At 34.7% G+C, this 24,720-nt stretch overlaps 1 protein-coding gene, 1 long non-coding RNA gene and 1 pseudogene across 2 annotated transcripts in view; 2 read left to right on the forward strand and 1 right to left on the reverse strand.

The window, feature by feature from the left end:
- Positions 1–21,519, forward strand: part of Atr (ATR serine/threonine kinase) — a 95,095-nt gene extending 73,576 nt beyond the window's left edge. Inside the window, exons 36-47 of the mRNA XM_021207218.2 lie at positions 1,844–1,986; positions 5,532–5,629; positions 6,332–6,564; positions 7,796–7,930; positions 9,427–9,627; positions 11,152–11,295; positions 12,821–12,971; positions 15,321–15,477; positions 15,621–15,774; positions 16,968–17,119; positions 20,404–20,509; positions 21,326–21,519. Coding sequence (XP_021062877.1) covers positions 1,844–1,986; positions 5,532–5,629; positions 6,332–6,564; positions 7,796–7,930; positions 9,427–9,627; positions 11,152–11,295; positions 12,821–12,971; positions 15,321–15,477; positions 15,621–15,774; positions 16,968–17,119; positions 20,404–20,509; positions 21,326–21,499 — 1,848 coding nt within the window. The 3' untranslated portion in view covers positions 21,500–21,519. The remainder of the gene's footprint in view (positions 1–1,843; positions 1,987–5,531; positions 5,630–6,331; positions 6,565–7,795; positions 7,931–9,426; positions 9,628–11,151; positions 11,296–12,820; positions 12,972–15,320; positions 15,478–15,620; positions 15,775–16,967; positions 17,120–20,403; positions 20,510–21,325) is intronic.
- Positions 4,665–4,842, forward strand: LOC115064906 (annotated as a pseudogene).
- LOC110327931 lies at positions 13,176–24,674 on the reverse strand. The gene is made up of 3 exons (XR_002380851.2): positions 24,279–24,674; positions 16,153–16,391; positions 13,176–13,967 (listed from the first exon to the last, which is right to left on the reverse strand). It is a non-coding gene; the product is annotated as an uncharacterized LOC110327931 (long non-coding RNA).
- Between the last annotated feature and the right edge of the window lie 46 nt (positions 24,675–24,720).

Consider the following 24,720-nt stretch of genomic DNA (forward strand, 5'->3'; position numbering starts at 1 on the left):
GAAAAACAGGAAGAAAAACAAAAAAACAAAATAAGAGAAGTATAAAGTACCTAGGATTAAGTTGCTCAAAAATCTGTGAAACCTATACAGGTTATTCAATATCAAGTGGTTAGCCCTGAATACATACATACAAGTAACATACAATCTGAACAGGTTATATGTATGCCCTTAGAAATTCTGTGTGTATGTGTCTCTCTCTGTGTGTGTGTGTGTGTGTGTGTGTGTGTGTGTGTGTGTGCATGTCTACCTATGTATACAACAACGGTTAATGAAGAGAAGGCTGTGAATTTTAAAGAGACCAAGGAGTATATGAGAGGGTTGGGAAAGGGAAATGATGTAATTATAATCTAAAAAAAAAAATGAAAGCCTTTAAAGGAAAGAAATTCTAGAATATTATTGGGTGAGTTTTTATTTTATTTATTTTTATGTGATTGGGTCTTTTGCCTGTATATATATATATCTGGTGCCACTGGAAGCCAGATAGTGCCCCTTGAACTGAAGTTACAGTTACTTGTGAACTGTCATATGGACACTGGGAATTGAACCTGAGTTTTTTGGGAGAGCAGCCAATGCTCTTAATCACTGAGCCATCTATCTCTCTAGCCCTTGAATGCAATTGGATGTAGAACAGATTTGAATGAGAAGACTCGATAATCTAAAGATGTTATTTCACAAAAAAATGACCAGTAAGTTTGCTGCAGTCTTCATCAAAATACTAATAGGTAATTGATAGTTGGAATTTAAAATCTATGAGGAAATGCAAAGGATGGTAATAACCAAGAGATTTTGTCTCTCTGATTTCTTAATATTTTTAATTTTTGGTTTTAATTAATCATAAACTTAAAAAAGTAGCATGGTGAATTCCTATATCCTTCGAATATCCATAGTTGTGGTGCTATGTCATTTAAACATTTTACAGGATGGGGGGAGTAATCCCTTTTTATCATAAACAAATCAACTATTAGTATAAGTTGGACTTTCCTTTTTAGGGTGGGGTTGGCAGTTGAAATCAAATCTTGCCTTGTATCTCTGGCTGGCTCGGTACTTACTTAGTCAGCTCATACTAGTTTCAAACTCATGAGACTTTTGAAAACCTTAGCAACCTTAGTGCAACATGGTAAGACATGTCTATAAACAAACTAGTAACACTAAGCGTAGGAGAAACTGTAATGTCATAAGAACTGTAATGTCATGAATATAATCTGACCTATCATGTCTGCATAGGTTATATGCAAGAATGTTCTTTTTTGAGGTTGGTTTTGGGGGGTGGGGGGGTGGTGTTGGATTTGCATGTGTTAATTTTTTGAGAGGATTTTACTGTGTATCCCAGATTAGCCTGGAACTCACTTTGCATATGTATCCCAGATTTGTCTCAAACTTACTGAAATCCTACTGCCTCGGCTTCCTGGGTGCTAGAATTATAGGTGTTGCTGCCACACCTGGCAAGCAGGATTATCAGCATGGTACATTTGAGCGAGCTTATTGTTCTGACCAAATACTATCAAACCAAAGTTTAACACGCAGTAACTTAAATTTGCTATGTGATGCAAACTCTTGATTTTTAATAACCCATTAGGGTTTTTTTTGGTTTGGTTTTTTTGTTTTGTTTTTTTTTGTTTGTTTGTTTGTTTTTTTTTTTGGTTTTTCAAGACAGGGTTTCTCTGTATAGCCCTGGCTGTCCTGGAACTCACTCTGTAGAACAGGCTGGCCTCAAACTCAGAAATCCACCTGCCTCTGCCTCCCAAGTGCTGGGATTAAAGGTGTGCACCACCACGCCCGGCTCCATTAGTTCTTTATGCCCCAGCCAATTTGCTTAGATATGTGACATACGTCTTTTTTATAGGATGTGACCTTGTTTCTGCCGGAGTGGGAAGATGGACATTTCTACCTTGCCAAGTACTATGACAAATTGATGCCAATGGTAACAGATAACAAAATGGAAAAGCAAGGTGATCTCATCCGATATATAGTCCTACATTTTGGAAGGTAAGTATGAGAACTTCATGTTTGAGATTAAAAATGGATGAATGTTATCACACATCGTAGCATATTCAGGGTGTTTTCTGTTTTACCATGCTTGAATTCATTTTACAATTGTAATCAGAGAAAATATTTTTCTTTCTTTTTCCTAATGTTTAATTTATCTTTATTTTTTGTGTATGAGTGTTTGCCTACTTGCCTGAATGTATGTATACCATGTGCATGTGTAGTACTCTTGGAAGCCAGAAATGGGCATCAGATTTCCCTGGAACTGGGTTAGAGTTATGAACTACCTTGTGGGTGTTGGTAACTAAGCTGAGGTCCTCTATAAGAGCAGCCAGAACTAAGCCATATCCAATCCCAGTATATTTTTCTTCATACAATTTTTCCTTAGTCTTAAAAAATGCCTTTTGTGTGTGTATAGAAAAAGTTTATAGATACAGTTTTGTAGAAAGAGTTGTATAAAGTTACAGTTTTAGAAAATCAATGGTACTAGACTGCAGACATAACTCAATAGTAGAACACTTGCCTAGCATATTTAACCAAAAAATATTTTTTATTCAGCTGTTTTCTGGAAATGGTTGGCCCATACCCATAATCCCAATACTCCAGAGGCTGTGACAGTCATCTTTCAAATCACTGTATAGTATTTCAGAAGACCATAACAAACCATGTTTGTTAAATTCAGTGGTAATTGAGTATATCTTCCTAATCAAATCCAGTAAAACAAAACAAACAAACAAAAAAAAGGACATTATTTTGAAGTTATATGCAATAAAGAGCGTGGTTTGGTTTTTTTTTCTTATTTTGCTTTTGCATTTTAGAGATAGTGTCTTGCTCTATAGCTCAAGACATTCTTGAACTCATACTTTGCCTCAGTGTTCTCAGTTCTAGGATTACAGGAGTGCACCACCACATCTGTCAGGAGCCTGTTCTTGACCTAGGCAGAGGATGAAATACAGCTTTTTGTTTTGTTTTGCCTTGTGAGGTAGGGTTGTATGGGGCTCAGGTTAACCTCGAACTCACTATGTAGCTAAGTCTGAGCTTGACCTTTCTGATCCTAAGGTTGGAATCTAACTTAATTTCAGATACCAATAAATATAGATCGATGTGTGTGTTTACACATGTATAAATATATAATAATGTTTAGTATTTATATTTGCCAATTTATTAAATTTTGAGCACATAATTCTTCATGTGCTGTTACTTTCTAGTGAAGGACTCTAATTTAGCAGCAATAAATTTATTAAAATTCCTTATTTTTAGGTTTTATTATTTCTCAGTTAAATATTACTTTTCAGTTTAAAGCAGTATTTATATATTCATATTAGAGTAACATTTAGCCAAATTTTATTTTCCTAAGGAAATTTCAGTTATTGAAGAATCTAAACTTAATTTCATCAATTTGTTTCCAGAGTTATAATTGCTAATAACAATAAATATTGTTGGTTTTCTTAAAGTCTGTGTTTTTAAAGGAGAATTCATGACTTGTTGATATTTTGAAATGGAATCAGAAACAAGAAAATTATTAGTTGAATTTTTAAAAAAATAAACTATTTTTTATTTTAATTTTTTACTCTTTGTATATATCAGGCCCCTTAGTGTATCACTTCTTAAATCACAATTCTATGAAGGAAGGTATTTTACATTTTTTTCTGTCTTTTGGTTGTTATTGTTTTTGTTGTTGATGGGGATTTTGTTCTTGCCTATATAGCCCAAGCTGGCCTCTCAGTCTTAGCTTCCTAAATGATGGGATTATTAAATGTATAGTGCCACTTTCAGCTTCTACAGCATACTTACAGCTGTGATACTGTAGATTTTGGATTTTTATACTAGTATTTATAGGTTTTATTATCAGATTTCCTTGCTTTATCTTATGTGTGTTTTGCCTGTATGTTTGTTTGTATGAATATGTACCATGTATGTGCATGATGCCTATGAAGATCAGACGAGGGCATCAGATCCTCTAGAAACTGGAGTAATAATGAATGATAATAAACTACTATGTAAGCTAGGTGTGGTGGCGCACGCACACCTTTAATCCCAGCACTCGGAAGGCAGAGGCAGGGGGATTTCTGAGTTCGAGGCCAGCCTGCTCTACAGAGTGAGTTCCAGGACAGCCAGGGCTATACAAAGAAACCCTGTCTCGAAAAACCAAGAAAAAAATAAAAAATAAAAACCAACAACAAAAAAACACTGTGTAGGTGCTAGAAATCCTAGGTCCTCTGCAAGAGCAACAAGTGAAGTACTGCACTCTCTCTCCAGCCCATATATTTATATTTTTATAAGAGTAAAAATTAGCTGTTAAGATATATTCACTTGAATACCTGAATGTACCTTAAATAATTATGTTACTACTGCTTTAGTGTGAATGTCCTCAAAAGCAGTTTAATTATTTTTAATGAAACCTTAAATATATAAAACATTTAGGTAATAGTTTGTAATAGAACTTGTGTGTAGATATAAAAATGAATGATACAAATATTTTTTTTTAAAGATTTATTTATTTATTATATGTAAGTACACTGTAGCTGTCTTCAGACACTCCAGAAGAGGGAGTCATATTACGACGGATGGTTGTGAGCCACCATGTGGTTGCTGGGATTTGAACTCAGGACCTTCGGAAGAGCAGTCGGGTGCTCTTACCCGTTGAGCCATCTCACCAGCCCCCCAAATATTTTTTAAAAATTGCCTGGCAGGGAAGTTATCATGATTACAAAGACTGAGGATCAGGAGGATTTTTTTTGTAGGCTGAGCTTAGCCATTATACTCTAGCTGTGCCGTCACATGTGGCTTTTCCAAATGAGGGAAAGCCACTTCATAGTTTGTGGTAGTAAGGGTTTGCATTCACACTTTTCCCTGGGAATGGATGGAGATGGATATGCACCATACCAAAAGCAAAGCAGACACATGTAAAGGTTATATACTTTGGGGAACTCTGTGATAAAAACTCAAGCTACTGGCTTCAGGATTATAAACATATATCTCCTTCTGTATCATCTGTAAGGGGGGAAAATATGAAGAAAAATGTAGAAATGAAATCTCTCAGAAATAGAATGATTAGGCCTGAGCATTAAGCTTACTACCATAGACTACATACTGAGGTCTAGATTCTAAGGACCATTTGCAAGAAGTATTAAAAAGTCTTTTGACTCTCTCTATATATAATTTTTGATGCAGGCTAACTGAATACTTTAGCAAGAAAAGATAAAAGAAGGGAAAATAACCTACTGTGAAGAAATAGCAGTACCATTGTGTCAGGGACTAGGGCTATTATCACAGTAGGTAGAGTGCATTCTTGTCATGCATGAAGCCCTGGATTTGATACCCACCCATGCCTGTAGTCGCTAACTTAGGAGGTAGAACCAGAGGATTCAGAGTCTTATCCTCGGCTACATACTGCATTCCATGCCAGATAGATGGATAAGTAGGTGATATAGTTTTTAACCAGAAGACTGTACATAACTGAAGTTTAAGCTTTTACATTCTAATTCATATAACCTACAAAAAAATCTCTGTGGTAATCTTATTTCTTGCTCATATAATTGCAGATCTCTTCAGTATGGAAATCAGTTCATATATCAGTCAATGCCACGAATGTTATCACTATGGCTTGATTTTGGTGCTAAGGCATACGAATGGGAAAAAGGTATAACTTTATGTAACAATTTTAAGGCACTAGGAAGAATTATAACTTTTTGATATAAAATAACATTTGGCATCACAATTTCACTTTCTAAAAACCATGATAATAAATAGTAAAATATTGTAATGTTGTAAGAAACATAAGTGTGAGGGCTGGAAAGATGGTCCAGCAGTTAGAGCACATACTGTTCTTGTAGAAGACCTGAGTATAGTTCCAGTACCCATATCAAGCAGTTTAAAACTACTTACAGCTCCAGCTCCAAAGATCCAAGCTTTTTTCCTCTGTGGGTATGTACATATGGGTGTACTACACCCACACAAACACAAGCATACTCTTGAAAAATAACAAAAATTAGCCTTACGAAAACAAATTATGTGTTGGGGGTTAAAAAGGAAAGAGAAAACCATAAACTTAAAGGACTTGTAATTCGGGAATGGAAAGTTATAGTCTTTTTTCATTTCTTGATAACCCTAATACTTTGAAAGATTTGGGTTTAAGCATGTAATACCACAAAACTTATAGCAGATGATGGAAACAAATGCCTCTTCGATCTAAATGGTTTTCCTACTTACATAGTCTTGTCAGACAGCTAGCTGTAGGCATGCCAATGATGTATTTTTAAAGCTGTTTTATCAGTTTGTTTTTTTTTCTGTGAAGTGAATTGAAATACTGATGTTTTCTTATCTTAAACTGGTTTGCCCTCAGGTGGTCGTTCTGATCGTCTGCAAATGAGAAATGATTTGGCTAAAATAAATAGTGTACTCACAGAGCACACAAATCGGTTAGCACCATATCAGTTTTTGACTGCTTTTTCGCAGTTGATCTCTCGAATATGTCATTCTCATGATGAAGTTTTTGTTGTATTGATGGAAATAATAGCCAAGGTATTTCTGGCCTATCCTCAGCAAGCAATGTGGATGATGACTGCTGTGTCAAAGGTAATCATTAGTCACCCAGTGTGACTACCACTTATTATGAGCAAGTATATAAATTCCAAGGTTCTGGCCTATATTATTAATAATTTTTAATTACTTTCTATATAGAAAAAATTTTTACCTCGTTTAATATCTTGAAATACTTATTGTATGAAACAAAGTAACCAGTATGTGAAGATTAAAGACATGAATGGTGCTGTCCTTGTGAAGTTTTTAGTAAATATTTATAATAGCAACTTTTTTAAAGATTTATTTTTATACGTATGAGTGTTTTACTTGGATGTATGGCTGTATACCATTTGCATGCCTGGTGTTCAGAGGTCAGGAGAAAGTGTTGGACTCACTATAATTGGAATTATTAGGATGCCATCAGGATACTGGGAATTGAACCTAGGTAAACAAGTATTCTTAATCGCTAAGCCATCACTCCAGCCATGTGTAACTTTTAAGTCTTTTAATCCAAGGTCATGAAAATCTATTAGTGGGTATATACAAGTTGATTAGTACATTTAATGAGTAAATATTATAGAAAAGTTAGTATAAAGATAAAAAGAAAATTAAAATTTAGACTATTCATTAGTTTTTTTCTTGTAACTTTTTTTTTAAATGTAGGTCAATTATATTTTTTAAAGATTTATTCATTTATTATATGTAAGTACACTGTAGCTGTCTTCAGACATTCCAGAAGAGGGCATCAGATCTTGTTACGGATGGTTGTGAACCACAATGTGGTTGCTGGGATTTGAACTCTGGACCTTCAGAAGAGCAGTTGGATGCTCTTACCCACTGAGCCATCTCACCAGCCCTTCTTGTAACTTTTTATGCATTTTTGTAATCATATGTTGACAGGAAATTTTAATTAAATTGACAATTTTATTTTCAATTAAATATTATATGATTAAATAACTTTAATATTGGATAAATTATATTAATATTCTTTGATAACACATTTTTGTAATTGTACAAAATGATAAAAATAGCTGACTATTCATTAAATCATTAAGGTTTTGTTTTATTTTCCTTTTTTCTGTTGTGCTACATCTCAAAATATTGGATTGTTTCTTCAAAAGTATTCTCAAGCTGTAGGATTAAAATGGTGTTATCAAATTAATTTCCTGGATGCTTATCATTACAAACTCACATCTTAAATATTCTTTTAAGTTGATTCTTACCATTCAGATTTCATATATAATTGTATTTATCCTCTTTTTTTTTTTTTTTTTTTGATTGACAGTCTTCTTATCCCATGCGTGTGAACAGATGCAAGGAAATTCTTACCAAAGCCATCCATATGAAAAAGTCTTTAGAAAAGTTTGTTGGAGATGCAACTCGTTTAACAGACAAGCTACTAGAGTTATGCAACAAATCGGTACCATCTTAGTGCTTATCAACCAGTGTGAAATAGTGTTACATAGAAGCTTATATGTGATTTGGGTTTATATGTTTCATTACAGTTTTTAAGTACATCAGTATACACATATCAAAATATATCAAATGCTATATTTTAAATATATATCTCAGTATCTTTTCTCCCCCGATCCCTTTTCTTGATATGCTAGAGATTGAACCAGAAACCTGATCTTGCCAAACAAGGGCTTTCCCACTGAGATATAACTCTACCCCCTGTATGATTTACCTTAATAAACCTGTTTTTTTTTTTTATTTGTAACATATGTCCCTCTTTCATATGTCCTCTATTTTAATAGTTATCGATAGTATTAAATAAAAAATCAACTATATAAAATATTATAAATATAAAATATATTTAAAACGCATTAAAGGAATCTCTAATTATATTGTCATATCCTTAAGTTTTGAAAACTTGTATGTTAATCTACCTATAGGATAGGAAAGTGAATGGAGGATTTTTTTGTTAATTGGTTGCCTTTTTTAGTGTTAGATATCAAACCCAAGGCTTTATCCATAGTAGATAAGCACTTTATACATGAGCCCTTGGTTTTCATTTTTTCAGAGTATATTTCAGGGCACAGGCATTGTGATGAAGGAACAAAGATGACTAGTAGAAATCTGTCTAGAATTGCTGATACATTTGTAAGGAAGTAAGCAATGGTTATCACCTGGAGTAGCAATTACTATTTCCAGTATGCTTGTAAGTGAAGTAGGATGGTGATAAAGGAGGAAATCACTGTTCTATGTAAGGACTAGAGGGGAAAGCTAAATGCAGGAGACAGAAAAGTGTATGGGGTGATTTTTTTTAAAGGGAAAGGTTCTTTATCAGGTAAACAACTTGTTCACTTAACGATCAAAATCCAGTAACCATTTCTGGATAAAAAGATACAGGTGACCCTATTTTTTCCCTTTCCTTTCAAAAGCATAATCTTTAATTATTTCCATTAATTCTACTTGACCTCTAATGAACTTGACACACTTACTTATTCGACATAAGTGTTTACATGTTCAAGTGCTTAGTCCTTTATCTGAAACCTTAGGTCTTTATCAGAAACTATACTTAGGAATTCAATGTTTTTTCTCTTTTTAAAGGTATTCATACTTACATTGGCTATTGTAACTGATGATAATGTATTAGAATATCCCATAATCAAGCACACATAGCATTCATTTTTACATTAAGAAATTCAGTATCATTTTGTTGTTAAATGAGATTTGGTAAAAAGTTATTTACAAATTTTCTTATCTCCTCTGGTCATTAAATATTCCTGTGATAGAGGAAAGTTATTTATAAGGTAAAAGAGGTTTAAATGAGATAATTAAAAATACTTAGGACATTTCACATTGCTGAGTAATTGAGATTATAAAAGTAAAATATTTACTGTGATTAAAGTTCTATAATTCAAGGTAAACTCAGAAAAATTGAAATATACTGTTTGTTTGTTTGTTTTTAAGGTTGATGGAAGTAATTCCACATTAAGCATGAGCACTCACTTTAAAATGCTTAAAAGGCTTGTAGAAGACCCGACCTTCAGTGAGATCCTCATTCCCTTGCAGTCAGTCATGATACCTACTCTTCCATCAGTTCTGGGTGCCCATGCCAATCATGACCCCTTTCCTGGGCATTGGGCCTATCTTGCAGGCTTCGATGATGTGGTAAACTTCTGTTTTATAGAACTATAATTTTTAAATATAGTTAAATTTACACCTTCAAATTAAGCTAAAAATGTAAGTGAGTTTATTTAAAAAGAAAACCCTAGAAATGTAGAGAAGTGCAACTGTCTTATAATATGGTACAAAGTTAAGTGCCAAGGAATTATAACGAAACTCAAATTTTGATTTTCTCATGCTCTTTATTTCACTATGACTATTTTTTCATAATTGTATTTTCCTATATTTACTTTTATCCTGGAAAAATGAAGAGCAAAAGGAACAAAATACATTTTTATTTGTTTCTTATGAGGAAACAAGATTCAGATAACTTTTTATTCTGTATGTGTGCATGAGTTAATATGTGTGTGTGCCACAGCCCACAGGAGGTCAGAGAAGAACCTCATGTGTCAGTCCTCACCTTCTACTTTGTTTTAGACAGAGTTTCAGGCTAGCTGGCCCATTCACTTCCACAGTTGTCCTGCTTCTGCCTTCTACCTCATTATAAAGCACTGTATTACAGGCCTGCTCCAAATGCAGTTCCTCACACTTGTGCGGCAAGTGCTCCACTGACAGAACATTTCCTTGGCCTCATCCCTCTTTTTTAAATGCACTGCTGGGAATGAGCCTGTGGCCTCTTACCCGTCAGGCAACCCCTTTTCTTCTGTCTACATGCCTACCCTACCCATAAAACATGGCTATAAATATATGCTTATTTTAAGGAAATAGTCCTAGGGAAAAGCTGTTAAAGACTCCATATTTATTCCAAAATTTCTATGGCTTAGGACTTTTTTTTTTTTTTTTAGATTTATTTATTGTTACATGTAAGTACACTGTAGCAATGTCTTCAGATATCCCAGAAGAGGGCATCAGATCTCATTACTGATGGTTGTGAGCCACCATGTGGTTGCTGGGATTTGAACTAAGGACCTTCAAAAGAGCAGTTGGTGCTCTTAAACGCTGAGCCATCTCTCCAGCCCGGGCTTAGGACATTTTAAAACTATTTTTAGAACCACTAATATTGTACATTATACAATCATGTTTTAACTTAATTAGTAATTTTTAGCTATTTACATCATGAGGTAGGTTTCATTTTGGAAAAGTTGCTTATTTTCAAAAACAAAGTAATTTCAATTGATAAACTTATTCTTTGAAAATTTTATACATTTATATGATGTATTTTGATAATACTCTTCCAACATTATGATAAACATTTTTATTATGCAAAATTTTGTGACTGCTTTGAAAGGACTACCTGAATATGCATGTGTAAGTACTTGTTTTACTGATGAAGTCAGGGTTTTCTTAATTTTTTTTTTACTTCATATATACTCCTAATGTTTAAGAAAAGTATGTCCCTATTCATAGTTAGCCTTACTTTTTAGCTTCTAGATAACTAAGGTAAAATACAAATTTAATACATACTCCCACTTAATCTTTCTTATCAGAATAATGTATAACAATATAATATTCAAATTTAACAAAGAATTTCAGCCTTGTCTTAAATATATAACACTCATTATTTTTTAGGTAGAAATTCTTTCTTCTCTTCAGAAACCAAAGAAAATCTCTTTAAAGGGCTCAGATGGAAAGTTCTACATCATGATGTGTAAACCAAAAGATGACTTGAGAAAAGACTGTAGACTAATGGAATTCAACTCTTTAATTAACAAGGTAGGAAACAGTTCACTTTTTAAAGATTTATTTATATCCTTTTTAATATGTGTACATGTGTGACTGCATCTCTGTTCATATGAGTACAGGTGCCTGCTAAGTCTAGAGGCATGAGACTGCCCTGGAGCTGAAATTAGATGACTGTGAGTCACCTGAGAACCAAATCTGGATCCTCAAGATCTGGCCAACCTCATTGCTTTTATTAAAGAATTAGGAAAATAATTGTCATAGTAATGTGGACTTCTTCATAGGCAGTTATATTTCTATTGAAATGGAATGTATGTTTTAATTTTCTAATTTTTGTGATAAAAATGTATATACTATCATTTAAATTAAGTATATATTTCAGTGCCATTGAATATATTCACATTGTTTATCTACTTATCAATTATGAGTGCTTGAGTTTCCTCCACCCAATACTTTGAATGAGTATACCAATATTTGTTCAAGTCCCTCCTATCAGATTTTTTGATATATTCATAGGTTTAAATTGTCTACTTTAGTTAATGTTCAACAGTTATTATTTTGTTTATAGGTGATATAAGACATTAATGAAGGAAAATATTTTCTGCTTAATAGTTTTGTATAAAACACTCTTACTACTTTTCTAGACCTCAGGGTTTCTGCTTCAAAGCTAGAAAAAAAAATAGGTTCTAGTTTCATGATTTCACTGTTTAAAAGTAATCATTAGTATTTTTTTTTCATTCTGTTAGTAAATGCTTGCTATCTGACTCAAAGAAATATGGGAAGTATAATTCAAGGCCTATTATTAGCTAGGGGTGGTGGTGATAGCTCTATTTAGGGGACTGGATCAGGAAGGCTTCAGGAAGGCTTCAAGCATAGGTAGGCTTCAAAGAATCATCTTTAGGGAAAAATTCATTTTTCTGTGCAGAAGTCACAGATCTCTGTTTGAAGGAAGGGATGGGGGAGAGAGTCAGTCAGTCAAACCCGTCACGATATATAAGCTGAAAATGTCTTGAGAAAGAATTGTAGACTAATGGAATTCATTTTTTATTAGTAAGTTTGGCAAGCAAGACCTAGTCTCAGAATAAAAGGTTAATTACATCTATTTATACACAGACTTACATACATTACAGGATTAGGGAATTTTTTTTTTTTGGTAGATAGTATGATTCCTTAAGACATTATCTGAGGAAAGTAAAATAACAATTCTTAGATAAAAGTAAACATTAGTTTCTGTGCTTAAGTACTTATTGTTAATCATTATCTGTAATGCTGTAGAAAACGATAGTGTTTTGTTGTTGATATGGCTATCATACTGCTTTTTCAAGTGTAATATTCTATTATATGCATAGTAGAGAACTAAAGAGAAGCTATTCCAAGGCATTTTAAGGTTTAGAAGTAGAATAGCTATGATCCCATAACTTCTTCCTCTAACTTTCAGAATTATTCATTACAGGCTGCCATCAGCACTTTTACTAGGAAATGAACAATATTTTGATAAATTTGACATAATAGGAATCTGAATCCTAAATTTTTTTATTTCTGTCTTTGTTTTCCATAGAGTTTAAGAAAAGATGCAGAATCACGTCGAAGAGAACTTCATATCCGAACATATGCAGTTATTCCACTGAATGATGAATGTGGGATTATTGAATGGGTGAACAATACTGCTGGCTTGAGACCTATTCTGACCAAAATATATAAAGAAAAGGGTATTAAATTTATTCTTATAATAGAAGTATATACTGTGAGGTTGTTATCTATAAAATGTAAAATATATATAATAATTTTTATCATATTAATGCACATATTTTACCTAAGCCTAGTGAAATATTTATTCTATATACTCAGAAGTATGTAAGGTCTTCCTTCCCTTCCTTCCTTCCTTTGAACCCTTTCTTTTTGTTTTCAGTGTGAAAAACTTTTGAGTTAGCTTACCAAAAAAAAAAAAAAAAAAAAATCTGAACATTTACTTTTCTGAAATATTTGTTAGCAATTATGAAATTACTTCATTGGCCGATAGCAAATAAGCAAATATTCTATGAATCACAATAGTTAGTTTTCTGTCAGAAAATTAGAAAGCTGTCCTAGCTTCGGATAGCTTTAGAAAAATGTTGATCATAATTAATTATAACCCATGAAATAAAATAAATGTACCTTCATACTTATATAATCAAATACTTTCAAAACAAGTAAGTAGAAAAAGTCTTTATTGTAGTAAAATTGGAATGAATAATGCAAAACGGAGGAAACAGAATATTATGAACTAGGCAATTATTATAAACGGGTTCTAATAGGAATAGACGAAGGTAGTTAACTGTGGTGATGTTTGCCTGTGATCCCAGCACTCCGAAAGTCCAGGACAGGAGGAACCTGAGTTCAGTGTCAGCCATGGCTGCAAATGATATCATGTCCCAGATTTTTAAAAAGAAAAAATTAAGGCAAAAGTATGGTAAGAAACGGGTCATTTGTAGTATCAAATCCTTTTTCATTAATTAGTCAGGATTCTCTAAAGTCACAGAACTTATGGAATGTATATATTAAGGGAATTTATTGGAATGACTTGAGTCTCCAGTCCAACCAACCCAATAGGCAGCTGTGAATGGGAAGTCCAAGAGTCTAGTAGTTGCTCAGTCCTGCGAGGCTAGGAGATTCGCTTGTCTTCTGTATAAGCTGGAGCCCTGAAGAAGTAGGTTCCAACAGATATGCTGGCAAGAAAGTGCAAGCAGATGAAAAACAAAACTTCCTATTTCCATTGTTCTTATGTAGGCCTCCAGCCGATGGTATGGCCCAGATTAAAGGTGTGTACCACCACACTTGAACCTAAGCTGTTCTTTACTTGGAACAGCCTCTGTCCCAGGCTGGCCTTGAACTCAGAGATCTGTTTGGCTCTGACTCCTGGGATTAAGGCATGTGCCACCTTGCCTAGGCCTAAGCTTTCCATAGCCGCTATGCTTCAAGATCTGGATCAAACACATGTGACATCACGTGTCAAGATCCAGAGACCAAGGGGCTAGTGAGATGGCTCAGTGGGTAAGAGCACCCGACTGCTCTTCCGAAGGTCCGGAGTTCAAATCCCAGCAACCACATGGTGGCTCACAATCATCCGTAACAAGATCTGACGCCCTCTTCTGGAGTGTCTGAAGACAGCTACAGTTTACTTACATATAATAAATAAATAAATCTTTAAAAAAAAAAAAAAAGAAAGAAAAAGATCCAGAGATCAAAAGCCTGTGTCTTCCAGCCTCAAGATCTTGATCACAGGTGTGCCCTCCATTTCTAGATTGTAGTTCATTCCAGATGTGGTCAAGTTGACAACCAAGAGTAGCCATCACAATGAGATAACTGTTCATTGTGAAGAGAAAAAGAAAATAACAACAACAACAAAGTAATTGTATAATAGAAAAAAATAACTGATCAAGTATCTGTGTTGTTTCATACCTATTTTTTATTGTTGGTTTTGTTTGTATGTTTTTGATACAAAGGCTTTTACTATGTAGACTAGGATGGTATCAAACTCAACAGTAAGAGACTGTCTTGGGGTTTTACTGCTGTGAACAGACACTGTGACCATGGCAAGTCTTAGAGAAAACAACATTTAATTGGGGGCTGGCTTACAGGTTCAGAGGTTCAGTCTATTATCCAAGCAGAAGCATGGCAATGTCCAGGCAGACATGGTGCAGTAGATGCTTAGAGTTCTACATCATCTGAAGTCGGCTAGCAGAATACTGACTTCCAGGCAGCTAGGACAAGGGTCTTAAAGCCCATGCCCACAGTGACACACCTGTTCCAACAGACCACACCTCCAAATAGTGCCATTCCCTGGGCCAAGCATATTCAAACCATGACAGAGGCTGTACTTTTAATAAGAATTAAAGAAAAATAATAGGGTTTATTCTTGTTATGCTGTCAAGTTATAACCATTAATATGCATAATTGGTATGTTTTCATTCTTGCTTTTCAGTTGTAGCAAAAATTGATACTTTCATTATTTTAACAAAATTATTTTTGCTTCTTTCCCATTTGGCTGTAAAAATAATTAAAATCATTCTGCTTTGTAGGAGTGTATATGACAGGAAAGGAGCTTCGCCAGTGTATGCTACCAAAGTCAGCAGCTTTATCTGAAAAACTCAAAGTATTCCAAGAATTACTCCTGCCCAGGCACCCTCCTGTTTTTCATGAGTGGTTTCTGAGAACATTTCCTGATCCTACATCATGGCAAGTTACCAAGAATATTGTTATAGTTTGGTGTTTCTTTCTAAATTTTTTCTATCTTTCTTTCTTTCTTTCTTTCTTTCTTTCTTTCTTTTTTTTTTACTTAACCTGGCACAGAGTATTTGACAAGCATTGTACTTCTTTAGGTACAGTAGCAGATCTGCATACTGCCGTTCTACAGCAGTCATGTCAATGGTTGGCTACATCCTGGGGCTTGGAGACCGTCATGGTGAAAACATTCTTTTTGATTCTTTCACTGGTGAATGTGTACATGTAGATTTCAACTGTCTTTTTAATAAGGTATGACGTGACTTCAGTTATTGGATCTATTAACCTTGAATTTTCTTTCCCCAACAACTGTTCTCCTAGCTATACATTTTAATCATAGTTGCATAACAGAGTCTCTTGACTGGTTTTCATCAGTGGATCCCTCAGAAAAGCTATTTAGAATACAGAGGAGTTAGAAAAAAATGATACATGGAAAGTCTGAACTTTAATCGTGACTTAGTTACTAGCTATGTGAACTTGGGCAGATCAGTTCATTTTACAGAGACTTAGTTCCATGAAATTGGAGTTGTTTAACATTTTTAAATTTGAACAGACTTAAATAGTCTATTTAAGTCTGATCTATGTTAAAGAAAAAGTCAATCTAGGGTAGTTCAGTAGAAGAGTACTTACCCAGTATGTTCTAGGTCCTGATTTCAGGTCCTAGCAACTAAATAACAGCTACAACAAATAGTACTAGAGTGGGTCCTTGAGAGTAAATTAAGGCTAATGGATACATCTTTAAGAACATCAAATTTTTTCTCCTTTTACAATTCTGGAGGAAGATTAGAAGGTAATTTTGGTTTCAATGACCTGTCTTCTTTGGGTTGCCATCAGCTGTCACAGGAAGATGACAAAGTCCGTAGATCTAGCTGAAAAGAAATCAAAGATAAATAAATGGTATAGATCAAACCATACAAAAGGAGAATTTAGGACAATAGACATGAGAATAGTTGAACATTATATAATTGAGAATGAATATTGAATGTGCTATAACAATATTCAGTATACTAAACTAGACAAAGTGAATCCATTCACTTGATCTTTTGGGTTTTTTTAAGATTTATTTATTATAAATAAGTACACTGTAGCTGTCTTCAGACACACCAGAAGAGGGCATCAGATCTCATTACGGATGGTTGTGAGCCACCATGTAGTTGCTGGGATTTGAACTCAGGATCTTAGGAAGAGCATCCAGTACTCTTAACCACTGAGCCATCTCTCCAGCCCCTTTCACTTGATCTTATATCTAAGATTAAGCCATGGTTTCATATTGCCCAAAAGTAAAGGCAGTATTATATGGCTCTTTTCAACAGATGCCTCTATATAATTATATAAATATTTGAAGGATATTTTTCTCTTTCCTAAGAATCCATACATGAAGTTCCAAACTCTTTGAGCAAAGGTTTTGTTGTTATTACCATATAATAAAACTCTTTGTTTTTAAGGGAGAAACTTTTGAAGTTCCAGAAATTGTACCATTTCGACTGACTCATAATATGGTTAATGGAATGGGTCCTATGGGAACAGAGGGTCTATTTCGAAGAGCATGTGAAGTTACACTGAGGCTGATGAGGGATCAGAGAGAACCTTTAATGAGGTAATTATATATACTTTGTAAATAATCTCCTAGTGGCCTTGAATGTAAATACTGGCGTATTAGTACATTTTCTTTACATAGAAACCACTCTGTGTTAAAGTATAGTTTTAGAAATAGTAACATAAGGCTTGGCATGATGGTCCATTTTTGTCATCCCAGCACTTGAGACCAAGGCAAAAGAATCATGTAAGTTCTAGACCATCCTGGTCTACATACTGAGTTCTGGTCCAATCAGTGCTACATAGTGAGATCTCTCACCTCCCACCCCACAAAAAAGTTTTTCTGAGAGTTTCAGTATAGCACCATAATTACTTATTCATTACATTCTCTAATTTTAAGATATGTTCAGCACCTAACACAGAGCTCTTCTGTGGGTATTACCAATTCTCAACTCCTTCCTGCTTTCCACTTCCATTAATCTATTCCCTATTTCTGGATTTGCTGTAGTGGACATTTAATGTCAGTTTGATCATATAATTTGTGACCTTTTGTGTCTATCTTCTTTCATGTAGCATAGTTGTTCAAAGTTCATCATATGTAAGTACTTCACTCATTTCAGTTACCAAGTAGTGTTCTATTTTATTGAGTCTGTGTTTTATTTACTCAACTATCAAGTAGTAGACATTTATAGTAATTCCACCTTTGATCTATTATGGATAATATGTTATGAACTTTATGTACAACTTCTATATGGATGAATATTTTCAGTTCTTTTGTGTATGCCTATGAGTAGAACTTTTGAGTCATGATACTTTGAATAGCCTTCAGATTGTTTTCAAAAGCAGTTATAAAAACTATAATTCCAATAGTAATGTGTATCTGAGTTTCCATTCCTCCATGTCTTCACCAACACTGAAAATGTAATTATTTTCGCCATCCTATGAGATATGAAGTAATATTTCATTGTGGTTTTAATTTGCCTTTTCCTAATGACCAGGAATATTGAACATTGCCTTTTTTGTTCCCTTATTAGCATTTTATATCTTCTTTGCATAAATGTCTATTCAAATCATTAGCATATTATTTTGGTGTAGGTATGTCTTACTGTATTATCTGGCTTGCCCTTAAAGCGAGGACTCAATCTATCCTCCTGATCCAGCGTCTCTAGTAGCTGGAAGTATACGTGTATGCTACTTTGCATACTTTCTTTGCCTGTTTTTTGATTGGCTTGAGTTGTCTTTTATCCTTGAATTGTAAGATTTTTTTTTTTTTTTCTCGAGACAGGGTTTCACTGTATAGCCCTGGCTGTCCTGGAACTCACTTTGTAGACCAGGCTGCCCTCGAACTCAGAAATCTGCCTGCCTCTGCCTCCCAAGTGCTGGGATTAAAGGTGTGCGCCACCACGCCCGGCTTGAATTGTAAGAATTTTTAATCTGGATACAAGAACCTTCTGACACACTGAGCAACAAATATTTTCTAATTTCTTTAATTTAAAAAAAAATTCTGTTCATGGGTGTTTGACTAAATGTGTGTCAGTGCACCACATGTGTGCCTGGTACCTTTGAAGGACAGAAAAGGGTGTTTGATCCCTTTAAACTGGAGTCAGGGACAATTATGAGCTGCCATGATGGTACTGGGTTTTATTTATCCTCTAGAAGAACAACTCTTATCCACTGGACCATCTCGACAGCCCCTATTTTCTCCTACCTTGACAATCCCCTTTCAGTCATAAGAATTTGTTTTGGTGCTGGAGGTTGAACTCAGGGCCTTCAGTATGTTAGATATACACTTAAGCACACACTACCACCTGACTATATCTCTAGCCAAAGTCTTTAATTTTGATAAAGTTATAATTTATTTACATTTCATTCTGGTTATTTTTGAGGTCACGTGTAAATTAATAATAATAATAATAATAATAATAATAATAATAATAATAATAATAATAATAAATAATGATAATAATAATAATAATAATAATAATAATAATAATAGCTGTCTTATCCAGATTTGTGAGGCTTTCTGTAGTTTGTTTTTTTCTAATCACTTGTAGATTTGGCTCCTTTTTGTCTTCGATCTGCTTTATGTTACTTTGTGTCTATGGTGTGAAATAGGAGTTTACTTTCATTCTTTTTCCTATACAAATTCACTGGTCTTGACAACTTTTGTTTAAGATAAGGTGCTAGCCCTGACTGAACTGGAACTCACTGTGTAGACCAGGCTAGGCTAGTCTTGAACTTGCAGAGATCCTCTGCCTCCCTAAGTGCTGAGGTGGGATTATAGGAATATGTCACCACACTTGGCCATCCTTTGTTGATAAAACTCTTTCCAACATTTAATTGTGCTAACTTTTTATTGAAATGGTCAGTTGGTTTTCAGTACTTCTAATAAGTTATAAGTTAATATGCCAACTACCCAACCACTGTCTTAATGACTATCTTTATAAAAAATTTCGAAATCAGGAAGAGCATTCTAATTACTTCTTTATCAAGATTTTTCAACTTGCCTGAGTCCCTCACATTTCCTTGTGAATTTTAAAGCCACCAATTACCGTAAGAAGCCGACTTGGATTTTGATAGGAATGACTATGAATTTGTAGTTATATTTGTAGGGTAGTACCATCTTAACAACATTGTTTTCTGAACTATAAAAGTTTTTCTACTTAATTAAATATTCATTAATTTCTTAAGACAATGTTTTGTAGTTTTAAATGTACAAGTCTTAACTTTAAAGTTACTATCCTGAAGATAGAGTGGTGGTTCAGCGCTTAAGAACCTGAATGGAGTAGTGGTAGCAGAGATGGATGAGTAGGGGGACTCTGAACTGGTTTTGTATGTAAAACTGGATGGCAGATGAACACCAGTTAAGGATGATAGTGTATTTTTTGTTCAGAGCAAGAGTAAAAATTATACTAATTTAGGAATATAGAAAAATAGCTAGAAAAAGAATGAATTTTGTTTTGAAGATAATTTGAGATGTTTGTAATCTGTATGGTAACTGAAGGTATTGTATATTCCTCGAATGTGGTAGAGAATAAGTTAATAAATACTCATTTAACAGTTGACAGTATACATCTTGAGATGTTACACAGAATTCATCTTACTCTCCCCAAAACATTGAGTCCCTTCAACATTACCTCTCTACTTTTCCCTTACCTTGCCCCTTTACCCCCAAAATAATTTCATATAATTTATCTAAAAATGTAGTATACTCCTATATCTTGTAATAATACCTTTTTCTTCCTATTCTTCCCTTATTCTACTTTTAAATATTGATTTAAGTAAGATTTCTCTTCTGCAAAAGGAATGAATGTATCATTACTATATTTTATGTTTCAATTTTAGTGTCTTAAAGACTTTTCTGCACGATCCTCTCGTAGAGTGGAGTAAACCAGTGAAAGGACATTCCAAAGCACAACTGAATGAAACCGGGGAAGTTGTCAATGAGAAGGTTAGTAAGAACTGCAGCCTGGCATGAATGAATAGTGTCTCTCTCTGTAAGTGAGAACTGATTCCACATATTATCAGTGACCAAAATAATTGATTACCCTGAAATCTAAAATTGGTTAAAACCTGAGTTGACCGACATACCCTGAAGATTCCTTTCTTCTCCAACTTCTTTTTTTCCTGCTTGAAACTCAACCCAAGGCCTTGCATATTCTAAGTATATAATTAATGTTAACAACCCCAGACTTCATTCCACAGTCCGAAATTATTTTTCTAATAACGTCATTCTCAATTTTGCATTCTGATATGCTTTTTTCTTGAGATGTAAAGAATTCCAAATAGTTACTTAAAATTCCATTTGCATGCACTAATGTAAACTTGCTAGCTATTAAGTATTGCCACCATTGTTAGAATCTTCCCTAAAATATTTAAGAACTAACATTTCAAAATAGGTTGCTTTCTGTTTGCGTTATTCTGTTTGATAGTGGAAAGGAATAGAACCCAGGATCTTCTGCCTACTAGACAGGCAATCTACTGCTGAACTACACCTCTTGCCCTCAAAACAAATGTTTTAATTTATTATTTTGCTGGAATTATGATGTGCAGAGTTACCTAGTGGTTTTTATATTGCAGAAACATGTCCAATTAGTACATGTTCAGCCATTGTACATATCAAAGTGAGATCTCAAGTTAATTGAATTTGTTTCATTGCTACACTGGGATATTGTTTAGTCAAACACTGCTAACATTAAGTGAGAAAAGTTGAAATTCCAAATTGTATTGGGTCTGTAGCCTTAATGACTTTCTATATCTTTTTTAGGCCAAGACCCATGTTCTTGACATTGAACAACGACTACAAGGTGTGATCAAAACCCGAAATAGAGTTACAGGACTGCCATTATCTATTGAAGGACATGTGCATTACCTCATACAAGAAGCTACTGATGAAAATTTACTCTGTCAGATGTACCTTGGTTGGACCCCATATATGTAAAATAAAATTATTTCAAAGAATATATTAGTAATCTGAAATCTATGTTATTAATCAGTGGTTTGCCTTTAATTCTAAAGTACAGCATACATTTACTTACATTCTCAGAGAAACTAGTATTTCTCTGTGATTTTTAACAGTATTTAAAATAATGGATTCAATTATTGAACACTGCTTTCTTCGTACATATTGTTTAGTCCAACTAGAGAAATAATACATGTATTCTTATGATCAAAAAATAATGTAATTGCAAAGAACCAGCAACCTAATTTCATTTTATACTTTATATCAATCTCCTTTTCAAAGTGTTAGCATAAGGTTTCATTTGAATAGCAACGAAGTTATATTGAATTCATGTTGTGGGCAGGTATTGGACTGGACATGTATCCAGAGCCTCTTCTGCCCTGTCGAAAGTGATAGTTTATCATTAAATTCACTTCATAAAGCTCTAGTATGTGTGAGAATGTGATCAAAGAAGAGAAACTCAAGAAATATGCATGTGAAAACTAAATCAGCTATGTAATTATTGGTGATAGTGAAGACTGAACCACGCTAAGTATATGTCCTACCATTGAGCCACATCCTAACCCCACCATTCTGTACATTTAAAAACACCACACACACTAGTCGGGCGTGGTGGCACACGCCTTTAATCCCAGCACTCGGGAGGCAGAGGCAGGCAGATTTTTGAGTTCAAGACCAGCCTGGTCTACAAAGTGAGTTAAGTGAGTTCCAGGACAGCCAGGACTATACAGAGAAACCCTGTCTCAAAAAAACCAAAAAAAAAAAAAAAAAAAAGCCAAAAACCCACCACACTGCTGATATGCCATAACACCCACTACAATAGTCGCAGAAAACACCAATATTTAAAATTGTGTACGATTTTTTAAATCTAAAGTTTTTAATGTGTTTAGATGTTTTCTGCACATTTTCTAATAGATTAAAAAGAAAAGAATTGTAAAGTAATACATTTATTACAGTTAAATGGGAAAGTGCTAAATTTTTTTTCTATAAGACTCTGCCTTATTTTTTCCTATAAGTAAAAGTATAAGGAGGTAAACTGTAATAAGCCAGAAGGCATGAATGTGAAAACAACATACAATTTCCTACTCAGATTTGATGTAAACAGTTAAGGACAGGATAATTAGAAAATCTTTTTTTACATACTCTGTGTGTTGGAGGGGCATGCATGTGTGTGCTTTTTATCCATTTCAATTTGATTTTTGGCATCTTATTCATATAAACATGTTTAATTAATTTGCGGTGATGAATTTTGGTTGTACATGGTACTAGATTGCATAAGAATCATTTCAAACAAATACATAATATACTTTTAACAAATTCCTTCCACACTTCCTGTGTTCCCCTGCCTCAGACTCTTTTGTTTCCTTCAACACTTTAGCGTCATCTCTGCTATCATCTCACATATACATATATGATTTTAAGTAGCTATATAAAATCTAGGAACCATATATGAAAGAAAATGTTATCTGAGACTCAGTTAATTTATGTAATATGATCTCCACTTGCATCCATTTTCCTACAAAAGATATATAACTCATTCATTGATGAAAAATGTGTACATATGTATTACATTTTCTGTATCCATTCCATATATATAAAGACTAAAGATGAATGTCCAAGCACTAATCATGGAAGACAAGCAGTGCCAAAGGAAAGAATCCAGTAACTTCTGAAGTATTTATTGTAAGGAAAGTCACATGATAATAGAAACCAGAACAGAAATATCTATAGTGGCTTTTGTCCTGTTTGGTTGAGACAGTTCTCATGTAGGGCAAATGAATCTGGAACTTATGTAAGTGAGGATGACCTTGAACTCCTCATCTTCCAGCCTCCATCCTTCAAGTGCTGAGATTCAAAGTTTCATGCCACACAGATTTATGAGTTTTAGGGTTGAGATGGGCTTTCACATCACCTAGGATCTCCCTGAACTTACAGTGTACCTGAGGATGGCCTTTAACTTCTGATCCTCCTATGCCTCCTAAGTGACCACAACAGGCTTTTTGAATTTTATTGGTTTCTTTGTTTTGAAACAGGGTATCAAAAATTGTGGATGAGGGGAGTAACACAGAGTTTTGAAATGGTGGGAAATTACTCTCAAACTTTAACAAGAAGGAAGGCCCAGGTATGGATACCTGAAACCCACTTCGAAGGGGAACAATAATCATGGGAGGCAGAGGGAGGAAATTGGGTCGCAGAGGTGAGGGGAAGGGGAAAAGGAGGGGCGGGGTCAGGTATGGAAAGGAAGGATGCCAGAGGACCAGGAGAATGAATCAATATGCAGCAGTGGAGGTTAGGGCACAAGGGAGAACCTCTAGAAAGTCCCAGAGATCTGGAATGTGAGGCTACTAGGACTCAATGGGGGATGACCTAGCCTAAAAGTGAGGTGGAGGCGGATGGGGGAGTACCCTCTCAGAGTTGGGAGGAGGGAGTGAAGAACTCCGGTAGGGGAAATCAGGAGGTGATGGGGGGGATTGGAATGTAAATAAAATAATAAAAGATATAAAGAGGAAAACTATAACTCTTAAAAATATTAGAGAATAACTTCTGTAGGTTTACATTACTCAGAGAATTACTCCTCTCACAAGCTAACCAGATTTTTTCAAGTCCGTGTTGAAAAATAGTAAATTTAACGATCCCAAGAGGGACAAGCCCACAGTACAAAAATCAATGTCCGATACCGTTCTTACTTAGGGTTTCTATCACTGTTATAAACACCAGGAGCAGAAGCAACTCAGGAAGGGGAGTTTACTTGGCTTACACTTCCACATCACAGTCCATCATCAAAGGAACTTGAGGCAGGAACTGAAGAAGCTCTGAAGCAATGTTGCTTTCTGGCTAGTTCACTCAGCCTTTTTCACATACCGAAAGACCATCGGCCCAGGGGTGGCAGCAGCACACATTCAGATGGGCCCTCCTGCATTGATCAGTAATCAAAATATTCCCACAGGCCAATCTGGAAGCAGCATTTTTCTCAGTTGAGGTTTCTCTTTCCAACGACTCTGCCATGTTTCAAGTTAACATAAATCTAACCAACTGTCTCTTAAACGTTCTCATACCATCCGCAAGTCCACACCTCAATCAACTGGCATTTTAAACCTGAGCTCACCTAATGGGCAGATCACACCTCTTGCGCTGTCACCAGCGAGTATGGAAGAGTGAGGCAGCGGGATAGACAGGCCCCACCGCCCACCAGCGCCGTC

The sequence above is a fragment of the Mus pahari genome, chromosome 10 (assembly GCF_900095145.1).
Source record: "Mus pahari chromosome 10, PAHARI_EIJ_v1.1, whole genome shotgun sequence".
Taxonomy (NCBI): Eukaryota; Metazoa; Chordata; class Mammalia; order Rodentia; family Muridae; genus Mus; species Mus pahari.